The 17,250-nt window shown below is 38.2% G+C and overlaps 1 protein-coding gene and 1 pseudogene across 1 annotated transcript; both read right to left on the reverse strand.

The window, feature by feature from the left end:
• Positions 1–9,873: 9,873 nt before the first annotated feature.
• On the reverse strand, positions 9,874–10,758 carry LOC138163458 (vomeronasal type-1 receptor 1-like; annotated as a pseudogene).
• Positions 10,759–14,839: 4,081 nt separating this feature from the next.
• On the reverse strand, positions 14,840–15,739 carry LOC138163291 (vomeronasal type-1 receptor 4-like). The gene has a single exon (XM_069090838.1). It carries the CDS (start codon positions 15,737–15,739, stop codon positions 14,840–14,842), a length of 900 nt encoding a protein of 299 aa, XP_068946939.1.
• Between the last annotated feature and the right edge of the window lie 1,511 nt (positions 15,740–17,250).

Raw genomic sequence — 17,250 nt, forward strand, 5'->3', positions numbered from 1 at the left:
AATGAGCCTCTTTGCTCAGTGCCTTTTTTGTTCCTTTTTAATGTAATTTTTCCTGGAGGAGAAACAGGTTTTTCCTTGGATATGACAAGATGACTAGGAGGAAGATGATGCCCCCAAAAAGTAAGAAGATAATTAAAGAAAAGCCACCTTTGATGAACTCAAGTCACATGAGTAAGATGACCTACGTGCACAGGTCCTGAAAGTCCTATTGGATGTGATTGCTGAGTCACTCCCAGTGATAATTTCAAGATCATAAAAATGATAGAATGACAGGATTGGTGCAGTTCAGTGTCATCCCAATTTTCAAAAACAAAGAAAAAAAAGAAAAGAAATAAGAAACACTCTGTAAATTACAGGCCTGTTTGCTTGATTTTATTTCTGGGCAAAATTCTTATGAATAGAACATGCCAAACTAATTTAATTTTATTTTTGCTTATGATGAGCAGAGGAGATGAGTAGAATACTATAGACATCATTTACCTGGATTTTAGCAAAACCTTTTAATAAGCAATTTTTTACTGTGCTTGTTGAGCAAATAGAGAAACATGGATTATATAAGAACACAATCAGATGAATTCATAGCTTATTGACTGTGTGGACTTAAAGGTATTGGTTAATGGTTCAATGTAAATATGCCAGATATCCATAACAAGAGACCATAGAGAGCTGTGTTGGGTCATATACTGCTGAATAATTTTCTTAAGGACTTGAATATATGTATGAAACATGCATCCATCATAGTTACCAAAAATTTAAGACTGTGGATGATGGCTAACAAAGTCTTATGGTTAGATTCCTTAAGTTTCTTCACAGGCTAGAAAAATAATCTTAATCCAATAGGATGAAATTCATTAAGGGTAAGTGTTCATTCCTTTACTGGAGAACAGCAATTAAAAAAAAGTTCTTTTAGTGGATGATGATTTCAATTTGATTTACTAATGTGTGATTTAGTAGCTACAAAGTCATTACAACTTTGGCCTGTTATAAAATGGGTTTAGTTTTCAGTCAAAATAGGCATCAGTGCCTAGGCACTCTGCACTCATTAGTCTGCTTTGGGAGAGCTTTGTTCCTTTTGGCACATACCAAGTTAAGTAGGACATTGACAAGCTGGAGTATTCAGAAGAGGGTAAGCAGGATGTTGAAGGACTTCAAGACTATTTTCTATCAGATTTATGTGAAGTAAAAGGGTATCTTTAATATGGAGAAGAGAAGACTAGGGGGTGGTGGCTGTCATGACGTATTTAAATGACTTTCAAGTGGAGGAGGGATTAGGCTTGTTCAACTGCTTCCAGGAGTCCAGAACAAGGAGCATTGGATGACGGTTATAAAGTGAGAAGTTTAGTCTTGATTTCAAGAAAAAAATATTCCTAAGGAGCCACCTGTACAAAGTGGGATGGTGTGCCTTGACATGTAGGAGAATTCCTTACTTGAACATCAACAAGCCAATATATTGGACTAGGGATTCCTTTTGTGTGGGGATTGATATAGATAGTCCTCAAAATCCCCTTTGACTCTCAAATTCTGGGAAGATGTAATTTCAGCTGAAGATACACTCACAGGACACAATTACTTGGAGAGGTTTTTTTTTTTTTACTAACTCATCTTTGTCATTAAACTAGGAAAGGTGCAGCATGAAAGGAATATTTTTTTAAAAAAGTATTTATTTACTTTTAGTTTACAACATTCAGTTCCATAATCCCTTGAGTTTCAAATTTTCTTCACCTCCCTCTCCTTTCTCTTTACCCCCATCATGGCATGCAATCAAACACAGAATGTACAAACACCTTCACATTAAACATTAGTCAAGTTGTAAAGAAAGATTAAAATCTATGGAGTGAACAATGACAAAGGAGAAATAAAACAAAATTTAAAAAAGAGAGAGGGAGTAATTTGCTTCAGCCTGCATTCAGACTGTAGTTCTTTCTTTGGATGTGGGATATCCCTTTCCATCATGAGTCTTTTTGGGGTTGTATTATAACCTTGCATTGCTTAGAGGAGCCCAGTCAAAGTTAGTCATCACACATATGGTGTATCTGTAGTTGTGTACAAAGTTCCCCTGGTTCCGCTCTCCTCTCTCAGAATCAGTTTTTATGTCTCTCCAGGTTATTATGAAGTCTGCCTACCCCTCATTTCTTATAGCAAATAGTATTCCTTTATATTCATATGCAACAACTTGTTTAGTTATTCCCCAATTTATGGGCATCCCTTTGATTTCCAATTCTTTGCCAACACAAAAAGAACTGCTATAAATATTTTTGTACATATGGGTCCTTTTCCCAATTTTATGATCTCTTTGGGATACAGCCCTAGAAGTGGTATTGCTGGGTAAAAGTGTATGCACTTTTTTATAGCCCTTTGAGCATAGATCCATATTGCTCTCCAGAATGATTTAATCACTTCACAACTCCACCAACAATGCATGAGTGTTCCAATTTTTCCACATCCTCACCAGCATTTATCATTTCCCTATTTTGTCATGTTAGCCAATCTGACCAGTGGGATGTGGTACCTCAGAGTTCTTTTGATTTGCTTTTCTGTAATCAATAGTGATTTAGATAATTTTTTTCATATGCTTATAGGTATCTTTAATTTCTGCTTCTGAAAACTGCTTGTTCATATCCTTGGAATATTTATCAATTGGGGAATGATTTGTATTCTTATATTCTTTTTTTGAGATGAATGTTGAAAACTAAAAATAAATAAATTTATTTAAAATAATACGGGATTTATTCCAAGTGTAGATGATATTTTTCAAACTTTTTTGCACACTGTGTCAAATTGTTCTCCATCAAAATCAATGTAGGTATTTACAACTGATTTTTCTTTTTTTTTTATAGCTTAAGTAACTTGCTCAAGGTTACACAGCCAATTATTTCTGGGTGTGGTGCTGAGTATCTGAGCCTGGATTTGATCCAGGTCATCCCAACACTGGAGCCGGTGCTCTTACTCGCTGTGCTACCTGGCCGCCCCTACAACTGATTTTTCTTATATACTTGGGCTACAAAAGTGGTGGAGAGAGCTGGAATGGCATTTTTGTGAGAATATGTCTTCTTCAGAAACTATACAAGGTGTGGTGGTGGTGGTGGAGGAAGTAGTATTATTTATCCCTACTTGAAATTTTTTTGAAATGGGTCTTTAAGTCAGATCTTCTGACAATAAGGGCTATACTATACTACCTTTTTATTTTGTATTTTGAAATTAATATCATGATGTCCAGAATCTACAACAGGATATGGGAAACATGAAGGAAGCCTGGCAGTAAGAGTCCATTACAGCACACTGGGAGCTGAGGGCAGTAGTCCCCATCCCCAGGTACTTTAGCCACTAGGTGGCCCAGAGGGTTTTAGCTCCAAGGGGGCCCCAGGGATAGGGGAAAGGGTAATTAGAGGCAAGCATTTTTGAAGGGGCATATGGTCAAGGGAGGGAGTGTAGTGAGTGGGGACCTGGATGGTATGGAGTGAAGTGTAGCCGGTTTTTGACAACATAACCACCATGGAGGTGATTGTTGTAACTACAGATGTACAATCCACACTGAACCGCCTGTTTTCCCAGTGGGGGTGGGTGAAGAGTGAAGAATGGGAAACAAATGTGGAACTCAAAGCCCCAAAAGCAAATGTTTGAAAATTGTTCCTTTACATGAAGCTGGGAAATAGGATATGTAGGTACTGGGATACACAGACCCATCTTGCCCTACTAGCAAGTTAGGTGGGAGGAGTGGGGAGGATATGAGAGAACAGATTGGGGGAAGGGGTATTCAGTAGGCTAGCTATTTTGAAGTGGGAGGTAGGGGAAAGATAGGAAGAGAATAAATTGTAACTCATCTTTTTGAGATGAATGTTGAAAACTATAAATAAATAAATTTATTTAAAATAATAAAGGATTTATTCCAGTGAAGATGATATTCTTTAAACTTTTATAGAAACTGTCAAAATGTTATCCATCCAAATCAATGTAGGTATTTACAACTGATTTTTCTTAAATGCTTGGGCTAGGAAAGTGGTGGAGAGAGCTAGAATGGTAGTTTTGTAAGTATATATCTTCTTCATCCTAACTATACAAGGGAGTGGGGAAGCTGTATTATTTCTCCCTACTTGAAATTTTTTTAAAGGGAAGTTGTCACATCTTCTGTCAATAAGGACTATACTATATTACTTTTTTATTTTATATTTTGAAATTAATATCATGATGTCTAGAAACTGCAGCAGGAGATGGGAAACACGAAGGAAGCATGGCAGGAAGTCTCCATTACAGCACACTGGGAGCTGAGGGCAGTCCCCAGCCCCAGCGGACTTTAGCTGGAGTGGTGTGCAAGGGTTTTAACCCCAGGGCACCCCCTCGGGTTTTAGCCCCAGGGAATCCACACAGGTTTTATCCCCAAGGGGACCCCAGGGATATGGGAGAGGGTAGTTAGATGCAAGCATTTTTTTTGACTATATATATGTTTTAAACATTTGATTCCAAAGCTCTAATTTCCAGATTCATTCCCATTCTCCTTTGTCACCCACCCCAACTGGGAAGACAATCAACCCAACATAGGCTGTACATGTGTAACTATGCAAAACATCTCCATAGTGGATATATTGTAAAAAACTGACTGCATTTCCCTCCATCCCATCCCACCTCCTACTTGTTCTATTCTCTATTTTGATCCTGTCCCTTTTCAGAAGTGGGTGCTTCCAACTTCCCTTCCTCTCAGCCTGTGCTCCCTTCCATCAACCCCTATCTCATACCCTTCACTCCTACTCTCCTGTAGGGTGAGATACCCTATTTAGTGTGTATGTCATTCTCTCCTTAAGCCAAACACAATGAGAATAAGGTTGACCCATTTGCTTTTGCCTTCTTATTCTTCCCCTCCATTGTAACTGACTTCCCTTGTCTCTTCTATATGAGACAGTTTACTCCATTCTGTCTTTCCCCAACTCCTCTCTTTATATTTCCCTCTCACCTCTTAATTACACCTTTTAAGTATCATCCCTTCCTATTCAATTGGTCCTGTGCCCTCTATCTATGTATACCTGTACCCATATATAAAGATACTCACATATGTATTCATACACCCATATACCTGCCTATGTAGACATATATATGTATAGATAGATAGATTATAGATAGACATACATTTCTATTTCCTTCAACTATTATTATACTGAGAAAAGTTTCATAAGTTACAATTATTGTTTTTCCATGTAGGAATGCAAATATTTTACCTGTTTACCTTCTCATCCTTCTTGTATCTGAATGTCAAATTTTCTATTCAACTCTGGTTTTTTCATCAAGAATGCTTGAAAATCCTTTATTCCATTGAATGACCATATTTTCCCCTGAAACATGATACTCAGCTTTGCTGGGTAGGTGATTCTTGGTTTTAATCCTGGCTCCTTTGACCTCCGGAATATCATATTCCAAGCCCTGTGATCCCTCAGCGTAGAAGCTGCCAGATCCTGTGTTATCCCAATTGTGTTTCCACAATATTCAAATTGTTTCTTGCTTGCAGCTTCTAATTTCTTCTTGATCTGGGAATTCCAGAACCTGGCTATGATATTCCTAGGAGTTTTCTTTTTGGGATCTTTTTCAGGAGGTGATCAGTGGATTCTTTCAACCTCTGTTTTGCCCTCTGGTCCTAAAACATCAGGGAAATTTTCCTTGAGAATTTCTTGAAGGATGATTTCCAGGTTCTTTTTTTTTGATTGTGGCTTTCAGGTAGTCCAATAATTTTAAAATTATCTCTCCTGGATCTATTTTCCAGGTCAGTGGTTTTCCCAATGTGATATTTCACATTGCCTTCTATTTTTTCATTTGTTTGGATCAGTTGAATAGTTTCTTGATTTCTCATAAAGTCACTAGCTTTCATTTGCTCCAATCTAATTGTGAAGGAATGATTCTCTTCAATTAGCTTTTGAGATTCTTTTTACATCTGACAAATTTGCTTTTTTAAGGCATTCTTTTCCTCATTGGCTTTTTGGGCCTCTTTTGCCAGTTGAGCTAGTCTATTTTTTAAGGTGTTATTTTCTTCAGTCAAGTTGTTCACTCTCATTTCATAATTTTCTTGCATTGTTCTCATTTCTCTTCCCAATTTTTCCTTCACTTCTCTTATTTGGCTTTCAAAATTCTTTTTAAGTTCCTCTATGGCCTGTAACCAGCTCGCATTTTTCTTGGAAGCTTTTCCTCTTGTTCCATGCTTTGATCCTTTTTGTCACCAAAATAGGAGTGTAAAGTTGTGTTGCTCTGCTTGCTTTGCTTCCCTCGTTTGGTCATGTTGCCACTCAATTACTTGACTTTTGAGCTTTTTGCCACAGTAGGGCTCTGCTACCTTACAGGGGAGCTTTATCCAAAATACTGGGGTTTTCTCAGCTGCTGTAGCTGTTAGTTAGGTGCCCTCTCTTAAGCCTCCCCTCTCTCTGGCAAGCTGTTCACACACCCCAGGACCTCCATCCTAGACCAAAATCTGGATCCAAGCAGGTTAAAACAAGAGTGATTACCCCTTAGACTGGGTGCTTGGTCCCCCTACAGGCCAGGATCTGAAGCTGCCATGTGGCAGCAGCTGCATGGCTCCAGTGCTTCAGCCACTTCTTCCTCCAGGGGGTAAAGGCTGGATCAAATTCCTGAGCTACAGGATCCCAAACTCCACACTGCACTGACCTCTCACTTTGTCCTTAGCATCTATATGTTGATAATTTTGGAAACAGCCACAGCTGGTGGTGATCTGAAGTCCCTCTAGTCAGGGCTGGCCAGACCAACCTGAAGCTAAAACCTCAGGCTCACATGGGGCTGGGCTCAGCTCCCAGAGGGCTACACTGTCCACTTCCTGCCAGCTTGCTAGACTGTCTTCAGTGGGAGGTTAGCTTCTCTCTGTCATTTTGTGGGTTCTGTTTTTTTGTGGGTTTGTGATAGTAATGGAATATAAAGATCCCCCTGTATTGGCTGGGTTTTCAAATTGATTGTGTTAAAACCCAGAGCTTGTTAATCCCACCTGTGGGATGAACTTGTTGATGTGAAAAGAGAGTCCTGAACTGGGAGGAGCTGGTGACATAGATTTGGAGAGACAAGAGAGAGGCAGAAGAACTTTTTGGAAGCAGCAACCTCATGGAGGCAGAGTGAGAGACTGAGAGGATTGCTGAGGGCCACTTTGAATTGCCCAGGACTTTTGAGACCTGCCCCTGGAGCTGCCAAGGACTGAGGAGACATGGTTGTTTTGCTGGTACTTTGTTTGTCTGTTTTGATGTTGTTTTTCCAGATTTGTCCACTGGTGAAAGACAGTCCTGTTGTTGAAGAGGCCCTGGAACCTGGCTGTTGGCTAAGAGCTCCTGAGACTGTCCTGCAGACAGAGAGTGAATACTGTCCACTGGTGAAGGCCAGTGCTGTTGTTGCAGGGGTCTGGGAACCTTTCTGTTGATTCAGAAGCCCTGAAGAAGGATTTTCTTGTTGTATGTTTACAGAAATCCTGGGAGAGGGTTTTGCTAATGTTTTCAGGGGTTCTAGGACTGTTCTGTAGACAGAGGATGAATTAATGAAGAGACTGGCAACGTATCTTGTGGTCTTGCTAAGCCTTGTCTCCCCAGGAACTAAGATTGCTGAGAACTTGCCTCGTGTCAAGATGAAGAAAAGACCTCCATTTGGGTATTAAGTGCTGTGCTTAAACTTGATGTAACTCTGGGGTAGATTCAATTGTGATCCGGGGGTGGGGAACTTTTGACCTTTTTGTGTTCTATGGTTGAATAAATGAATGTACTTTACTTATGTTTGGAAACTAATCTCCATTTGGTCCATCACAAAACCCCTCTTCTCAAATGGAGATTAGTTTCCAAACATAAGTACATTCATTTGTTCTTCCCAATTTTCCCTATACTTCTCTTACTTGATTTTCAAAATCCTTCTTGAGCTCCTCCATGGCCTGTGACCAATTCATGTTTTTCTTGGAAGATTTTGATCCAGAAGATTTGACTTTATTGACTTCTTCTGTTTCCATGTTTTGATCCTTTTTGTATCCCCCAAAAGTTTCTATGTTCTGATTGTGCTTCCTCTGTTCATCTTGCCAACCTATTACTTGACTCTTGAGCTCTTTGCCATGGTAGGACTCTGCTTCCAGAGCAGAGAGAGCTATGTCCCAAATTGCTGGGGTTTGTGCAGCTGCTCCTAGAGCTGTTGTCAGAGCTATGAGGAGGTGTCCTCTATACTGCCACCACAAGCTCTGGCACATGAGCATTCCTCACCCCAGAACTACCACCCAAGACTGATCCAGATTCAAGCAGGGAAAAGCAAGAGCAATTGCCCTCTGAATGGTTGGTTGATCCCCCTACAATATGCAGGCCAGGAGCTCTGGAAGCAGCCATGTGGCAGCAGCTGCAGCCACTGCGCCACAGCCACCTCTCAACCCAGGGGCAGGGGCTGGATCCCTTCTTCTCTCAACCAGTTCTAACAGAGTTCCCTACTGACCTTTGACTTTCTCTTTGCTGTTTATGGGTTGAGAAGTCTGGAAACCACCATTGCTCCTGTTGATTCACTCTCCTGAAGTTTGCTTGAGCATGTCTGTGCTGCTGATCAGGGTTGCCCTGTGTCTGGGCCCGTAGTGCTCTGCGGTACTGCACTTGGCTCCAGTGTCGGGATGACCTGGAGATTGAATCCCAGGCTCAGACACTTAGCACCCACCCAGAAACACCTGGCCATGTAACCTTGAGCAAGTTACTTAACCCCAATTGCTTAGGGGCGGCCAGGTGGCTCAGCGAGTAAGAGCACCAGCTCCAGTGTCGGGTTGACCTGGAGATCGAATCCTGGGCTCAGATACTCAGCACCACACGCAGAAATAACTGGCCGTGTAACCTTGAGCAAGTTACTTAACCCTGATTGCTTAAAAAAAAACAAACTTATATTTTTGAAAATATTCATCCATTTCACTGATTGTCAAATATATGGACATACAATAAAGTAAACTAATTCCTAATTATTGTTTAATATTCTCTTCATTGGAGGTTGATTCACCCTTTCTATTTTTGATACTTATTTTTTGGTTTTCTTCTTTCTTTTTTTATTATATTGATTAAAGAACTAACAGTTTTATTGGTTGTTTCATAAAACCAGCTTAGTTTTATTTACTAATTCAATAGCTTTCTTAATGTCAATTTTATTAATCACTCCTTTGCTTTTCAGTATTTCTAATTTAGTACTTAACTGGGGATTTTCAGTTTATTCTTTTTCTAGCTCTTTCAGTTGCATGCCCAATTGATTGACCTCCTTTTTCTATGTTTTATTCACGTATCATTCAGAGATAAAAAAAAAAACTTATTACAGGAATGTTTAACATTATATTGACCAAGTCATAAAAATTCCTCTTTGTGGACAAATTTGCCCAGGTGATTCAGTTACAGTGTATACTGTAACTGATTCTATACTTGTTAATAATTCCCTACTGTTATCTATACAGTTCATTCTTTCATGATTGGCAGTAGTCACAATGCTGGAGAACAAATTGTGGTGATAAGAAGAAAGTGAATGGAGTTAAGAGGAAAAAGGAAATGGAATTGGTCACATCTAAAAAATTTCTAGGATTTCTATCTGGTAGTTCATCTATCCTTCACTGGGTAGTAGATCCCCATTATCACACTGTACAGCTTTTGTCACATTGTAAGCTATTGTTAAATCGCTCAGGAAATGGTTATCTTGTGACAAATGGTCAAAAATAGAAAATAACTTAGCTGAGAAATGTTTTTAGTACTTTGAGAGAAGTTTGATATTTGCCTTGTTTCCCCATCAATAACAGGAAAACTTTCAAGTTTACTTTGTCCAGTATTTATTCCACTGTTAAAGTGTCCTACTTTTATTATTTTATAGTTTTCTGGTTTACATTTTTATTTCAATGGAAGATGTGCTTTGCATCTGCTAATAAGCACAGAAGCATCTCAAGATATGGGTGTCACTTATGAACAGTATGAAGGGGCTAACTGTTTGAAAGCATGGGGAAAGGAAAACTAAGACATGAAGCAAAACAGTAGTAGAGACTTTAGAAAAAATTATATACATCAGAAAAATGGAATTCACTAAAGTAAAGCTAACAAAAGTACTCCCCAGTAGCATAATGGCTGTGGCAGCGTGGATCTCTGGTGATGCTCTTCGAGACTGGGTAGTGATGTGAAGGTGTTGAAGTCGCTGGTGATGTCTGCACAAGAAAACTGTAATATAGCCACTGGTAATGACCATGAGAGCTATATAAAAATCATCATGAAAAACCTGCCAGATTAGGAACATTTTAGTCTTTTTTGCATGAAGGTCTAAAGAACTTAATCCAATATTCTCTTCCTCTTTACTGTGTGTTATGTTCCTGAAACCAATGACATATATAGGCAGAACTGCATCTATCAGCAGATGCAGGACCCAGCAGACAAGACAGAAAGGGAGGATTCCCTTCAGAAACCTCCTTTATGAGATGTTTGGACTGATTGTGATGGCCTGGAAGATAACCAGGTGGAAGCAGCTACAGAGGGAAAGACTCCGAGTCACTCTCTGCACGTAAGTTAGAAATCTACTCCCTGTAGAATCCATAAAATATTTTAACCCCCAGACTTCAATTGTTTGGGAAATTCCCCTGAAAAGAAGTAACAGTATATTGCTAAAGAGAAAATGGATGAGAATCAGAATTCTAGATCTTATTTTCTGAGAACTATTGAACTTAAAACTGTATAGGAATATAAGGAAGGAGTTCCCTAGGACTCCAATTACTATCTGGTTCAGGTAGATAATCCTCAGGATTTCATTAGGAAAAATCATTAGATAAATTTAGATGTCTTTGTCAGAAGAATTATCACCAAATAAAGAGTAACCTGGAGAGAAATGAAGAATAATATGCCAGTTAATGACAAGGTTTCCCAGTAAATGCCTTCCTCTACTCTACCTAGGTCATGAGAAACAGAAAAGCTATGCATATGGGTGGGAAAATGATGAGGGTCTGACACATGTTCATGTAACATAGATCCACAAACTCTTCCTCCAATGATATATATATATATATATATATATATATATATATTGCTTTTTGGAGGGCAGTTGGGGTTAAGCAACTTGCCCAAGGTCACATGGCTAGCAAGTTTTAAGTATCTGAGGCTGGATTTTAATTCAGGTCCTCCTGACTCCAGGGTTGGTGCTCTAATCACAGAATCACCTAGCCTCCCCTCAATGAAATAATTATTAAGGGCTTCATTTGTATTATTAAAAAATAGCAACACATTGTTATATAAGACACCACACAAACCCACTGCTAACTAGAATGTGGAGCTGATTAAATCACCTGTGCACTTTGAAGAATGAATAGGCATTGTGTGAATGGTTCTGATTTGATAGCTATGTGCTTGAGGCAGAATTTTGATGGACCAAGTGAGGTGCATTTCAAAGGTACGATCTGTGTGATGTGTCCACCTTTATTTTTCCTTACCTGGCTCAAATACAACAGAGACCTGCTTTAATTCTCTGAATTGGGAGTTGCCTTGGTCTGTCCCCATGTGGGGCTAGGATGTAGCCTAGGAACATAGGTCTCTGTTTTTCTGCTTTTCTGTTTGTTATTTCCCACTGTTAGGTGAAGAGATCTTCGAACCAGCTACTACAATGTAAACTTAGAAGAGTCAGAATGCCATACAACTTGGATCTGGAGTCCATGGTCAATTTCCTTTATTACCATGAGGAACACAGCTCTGAAGGATCTGTTCAATCTGACATAGGCAAAGGCCATCAAGAAGTGTCAGCAACAATTGATTCATTGACTATGTCACTTTTGCTAATGAACTTTGAGTGTAAATGCTTTATTTAAATTGCATTATGTTTCAGCCTACACCTTTCAGGGATCGAGTTGATAGATAGGAGAGTGTTTCCACTCCATTTCAGTTTTATCCTACCTTCCTTCAGAGGGAAATTAACAGTAACACCTATTCTTACTATATTCCTTTTTAAGACTGATTGTTGTGTAATAGTTAGATGTGATATTTAATTATTTAAAATTTCCTGTTAGTCTTCTGTTAGCTTGAGTATTTTATATTTTAAGACATTCCTATATTTCTTTTGTGATTTCAGTTTTTCTAGCTTATAACTGTGTATAGTACATTCAGATTTTTGAAAATGATTTCCTCTCATCACTTTTTTCATTTGCTTTTCTGTTTGCTTGCTCTTATACCCTCTTTTTTGTAATAATGCTGGCTAAAAGTGGGTCATTTTTGTGACTCTTTGTGCTGTGTTTCAAATAATTTCCATCATCTTTTTGGTTTCAATTTTATCAATTTTTCCTTGAAATTTAACTATTCTCTCTTTTGTGTTTACTTGTTGCTTTTGTTATTAAAATGCAGTTTTAGTTTATTAAACCTACTTTTTATTGTTAATTTATGTTGATAGACATATGCATATGTATATCTTCATTTGTGTTGATATACATAAAAACTTACATTAATAAAACAGAAAAGAAGATGATTAAGGAACCAGAATCAAATATGTATTATGCATATACACATATAATAAGCATATAGACACACATTATGTGTATACATTACTATATAAGCAAATATATGCATATGTAAGTATTATATATAAGCAAAATTAATAAATACCTTGATAGACTCCAAAAATAGGTACACGGAACCATCGTTGTGGATGTCTTCCTCTACAAGTGAATGGTTCATTGATATCTTCTCATATCTCTTCTTTGTAGTTATAGTTGTTCTTTGTAATTTTGTAACATTTACTTAAGATCTTTTTTATTTACCTTATTTAGTGATATATATATATATATATATATATATATAAATATACACACATATGTAAATATATAGACACACACATATTATATATTTCTTGGTCTATGCTTACATCATTCTGTATCATTTTGTGTAAGTCTTAAGTTTCTCTTCAATTATTATTTTCATTATTTCTTGCATTATGGTAACATTTAATTACATTTATGTACTAAAATTTGTTTATTTTTCAGTCAATGAAGATTCAGTTTTGAGAGTTGGCATAGACACATTACTGGCATAAAAATGTCTGGTACAGAAGCAACCAATAGAATGAATTATTAATATAATTAATATTATATAAATTATTAGTAATTTAGGTAGTTTAGTTTATGTTTAGGTAGTTTAGTTTATGTGAGTTTTTGGATTGTGGCCCCTTCTGTTTTACTTAGACAGGTCTGGGTTAAAGTAGATTCTTCCTTTTTCTAGATTGCTGTACATAGGATGATTTGGGTAGTGAGAAGACTCTTTGACCAAGACTGAGGGATCAGAATCATGTCCCCCAGAACCTCATTAGAATGACACCAGCTCTCATTATAATATTCTTTTGTACTTTGTTAACCAATCAAAGTTGATTCCACCCTCAGGTGCACTGCCTTTGGCAAAGGCTTTGCAAGTATTGAAGGTTCCACAGCTTGTCTGTTTGGACGCTGAGAGGAATAAATAAGTCTGTTTTGTTAAACACTTGCTAGGTGTACTTACTAAAATTGGTTATAATTTACCCAGAAATTTTGTCTCTCAGACATTTTTACTGGAGAGAGACCCAATAGTTGGGCAGAGGGCCCTAAGAACATGTTTTGAGATCTCAAGATTCAATTGAAGAAGGCAGTGAATGAGGATGTTTAGCCTGGATTAAAGAAGATAGGTTTGGGGGGGGGGGGGGTTAAAGTGGAGAAGCTGCTTTGAGTTATTTGAATGGTTATAAGGTGGATGAGAAATTGTGTTGATTTAGTTTGTTCCCAGAGAACAGGATCAAGAGTAAAGCATGGAAGCAGGAAAAAGGCAAGTTTGATAGTAACTTCTTAAAAATTAGAACTGTCCAAAAGTGTGAAGGGCTTCCTTGAGAAGGGCTGGATTTTCGTCCTCAGAGTGAAGGCTCTATGGGCCTTTATGGGATACATGATGGTGGGAATCCTTCTGGATTGTGGTTTGAACACTGGTCTCCAAGATTCTTTCCAACTCTCTCTTTCTGTGATTCTGGGGTTTGGGTGAGGTGTATATATATATATATATATATACACACACACACACACACACACACACACACACACACACACACACACACAAGAAATACGCCCCTGGAGGGACTCAAAACAGTATTTGCTTATGTCATTGCCCCGGGGAATGGAGTAGAATGAAATAAAGATTTCACATTATGGTAGCCATGTAAATCCATGAGGCTATTACAAAGTTTCCATTGAAACCCTTTCTCACAAGAGATCCAATACTGATATCTCCACAAGGCAGTGTTCTTGCTTCACAATTGTGAACATGCCATAAAGATATGTCAGAAAGAATGGGGAGAATGAGGCTTGAGGAAGCTGATCAGATCTGAAGACATTTTAAGATTTCAGCCTGGAAATGGATTTCTCCTTCACTATATCACTGAGAACCGTATTCTCAATGACTGTGAATTAGCTCAGGGTATGGTTTTCTTGGACATAGTGACCAAACAGAAAAGATTTATGTTGAGAAATTTAAATGAAAGAAAATAATCTAGGGGTGGCTAGGTGTCACCGTGAGTAAAGTGCCGGCCCCCAAGTTAGGCGGACCAGAGTTTGGTTCCGGCCTCAGACACTTCACACCCACACCCCCACACACATAAAACTAGCTGTGTAATCTTGGTCAAGTTACTGAACCCCAATTGCCCTCCAAAAAGGCAAAAAAAAAGAATCTGTATTTCTTGAAATTAATTAGTTCCTCAATCTCAGAGACTGAGTTTTCACTAGCAATATAATGAGGGCTTTGAAATGTCCATTCCCCAATATTCCTTCCACTGATAAAGTCTCCTGCTTCTACTTGTTCTCTAGGTTTCTAGGTTGAATTTTGGAGTCAGAGAGAGATAGCTTGTTCATAACTCAACAAATGCAGTAGGATGTAGTGATCCAGGTGTTACTACTGAGGAGAATAAAGGGACTGACTGTTGGGAACCACAAAGAAAGAAAAGCAGAAATATTAAGCAGCACAGGACTGACTACTTTAGTAAAAGTCATATAAATCATAAACACGGAACTCGTTAAATTAAAGATGAGGAAGTTGCTGGCCAGGAGCAAGATAGTTTTTGCAGCTTGGGCTTCTGGGGAGCTTCTGTGGGACAGATTGGAGACTTGAATGCTTTGAATTAGCTGGTGGTGCTTATAGAGGACACATGTCATGTAGCCACTGGTAATGGCTGTAAGAACCACAAACACACTGTCATAAACAAATTTCCAGATAAGGAATAAGGAAGTCTTGATTAGAGAGAGATCTAATGCATTAAAACCAATTTGCAAACTCTCTTTATCATGTGTCATGTTTCTTGAACCAGTACCATACAAAGGCACAACTATATCCATCAGCAGATTGCAAATCCAGCAGAGTATACAGCAGGGTAAGACACACTTTGGAACTCTTGCTTTGAGCTCTGGTCTCATGAGCCTGCTTGGACTGATGGTGACGGCCTGGAAGATACTCAGGAGGCAGAAGCTGCAGAGGGAAATGCCTTTGGTCACCCTCTGAAGGTAAGATATGATTTTGCTAGCATTGTAATCTACAAAATATTTTAACCTACAAACTTCACTTATTTTGGAAATTCCCCTGAAAAGAAGGAAAAATATGTTGGCAAAGCATACATGGATAAGCATCAGAATTATAGGTTTTATCTTTTGACCCATGCTGAGCTTAAAACTGAATAGGAACATGAGGGAAAAGTTCCCTAGAATCCCAATAATAATTTGGTTGAGATAGAGAATTCTGAGGACTTCATCATGATAAATCATTCTATAGCTGTCTTGGGCAGAGGGATTTTCATCAGCTCCAATGTGACCTGGGAGAAACAAGGACATTATTATGACAGTTAATGACTCAAGGTTTCTCAACAGAATTCTATACTATCCTCTGTGAAGAAGGGTAAAGGTGTGGGGTCTCAAATAAGTCTTTGTGGCAAATGGATCCACTAACAGTATTTTTTAAGAGCTTGCTCCGTGAAATTTCAATACCTCATGTTTAGGTAATGTTGGACTGGCCAGACCCAGTACTTATGTTCCTATTGACACAAGACTTTGGAACCCATGCCGATGTTCTAAAATAGGCTTTGCTTTACCAACCAGGTCAAGAAGAAATAGACTTTTTTTTACTGCTGAGTTAGAACTGGCATATGTTCAAAAACACTAACTAGACAAATCAGGCATCTTTGTTCTTCTTGCCTAGTTCATTACAATGATAATGCCATGTTTGAGTCTCTGAATGAGAAAAGACCATGGGCCATCCCCTCCAGTGGCCTAATTGGATATTGGCTCTCACTTAAAAGTATCAATCCAATTTGTGGGTATATATGTGTGGATATATATGTATGCATGTTTATTTTTGTGTGTATGTGTGTATGTGCACACATGTGTGTGTTGGGAAGTGGCACAGAGTGTTGGCAGATGTTCTAGTGACCTTACCCTGGTATCTTTATTTTTACCTCCATGCTTTATATCTAATTTTCATTGACATTCCAGAATGACAATGTCTTAAGGTCTCCCTTTGAGTCCTTGATTTAGAACTGACTTATTTTGCCTAGACAATGCTCCAACCATCCCTTGAGTAGTAGTTAGGTCCTGCCTCTGACTCATACTGATTTGGTTTCACTAATGAAAGCTAACAGTTCTGCCTTTTAGTAAAATGACTGACTGTATCTTTCAGAAAAAAATGCTGATCTTCAATGGTGGATAGAATTCCTTACTGTGACTTCTCAACATGGATAATATCCACAAATAAGGTGTAAAAATTGATTTTGATTCAAAAAGATTAATCACTTTGAAAACTGTTTAAGATATATAGAAATAATGGATTATCAGAGCATCAAAATACACAGCAAATTGAGAACTAAAAATTCCTAATAACACAATTATCTCCAGTTTTATTGGATATAAGGTGTCAGGTTAAAAACAATACAGAAAACTGGAGGTCTCTATCCAGTAGGAATTGTTACTTCTGTTAGCAGGGAGACTGGATTTTATTCTACACAGTACAGTCGGTATCTTAACCTAAACTTTGGAAATAACGGCCATGAAATCTTTCCTTTCATCCTGATCAGGTATTGTTATGTAATAAGTACTTGCATGCTTTTGACTTGATTGATTGAAGGAGTGGAAGCTCCTTGGAGGCTCTTAAAAAAACGAGTGAGTTTGTCTAGTTTAGCTTAAAAAATCAAGGATTCTTGACCTGCAGAATACAGGTCTCTGAAAAGAGCTGTGTATAGATTTTGGGGCATCTATAAAGTTTTATTGGGAAAAAGAAATTCTTC

Source organism: Petaurus breviceps, unplaced genomic scaffold (genome assembly GCF_028583685.1).
Source record: "Petaurus breviceps papuanus isolate PSGF00001 unplaced genomic scaffold, PetGlider_PUasm1.0 188, whole genome shotgun sequence".
NCBI lineage: Eukaryota > Metazoa > Chordata > Mammalia > Diprotodontia > Petauridae > Petaurus > Petaurus breviceps.

Bases quoted from the DNA above. Each gene is read 5' to 3' on its own strand.
- LOC138163291 (XM_069090838.1), bottom strand. From the start codon at position 15,739: ATGATTTATCATGATGAAGTCCTCAGAATTCTCTATCTCAACCAAATT.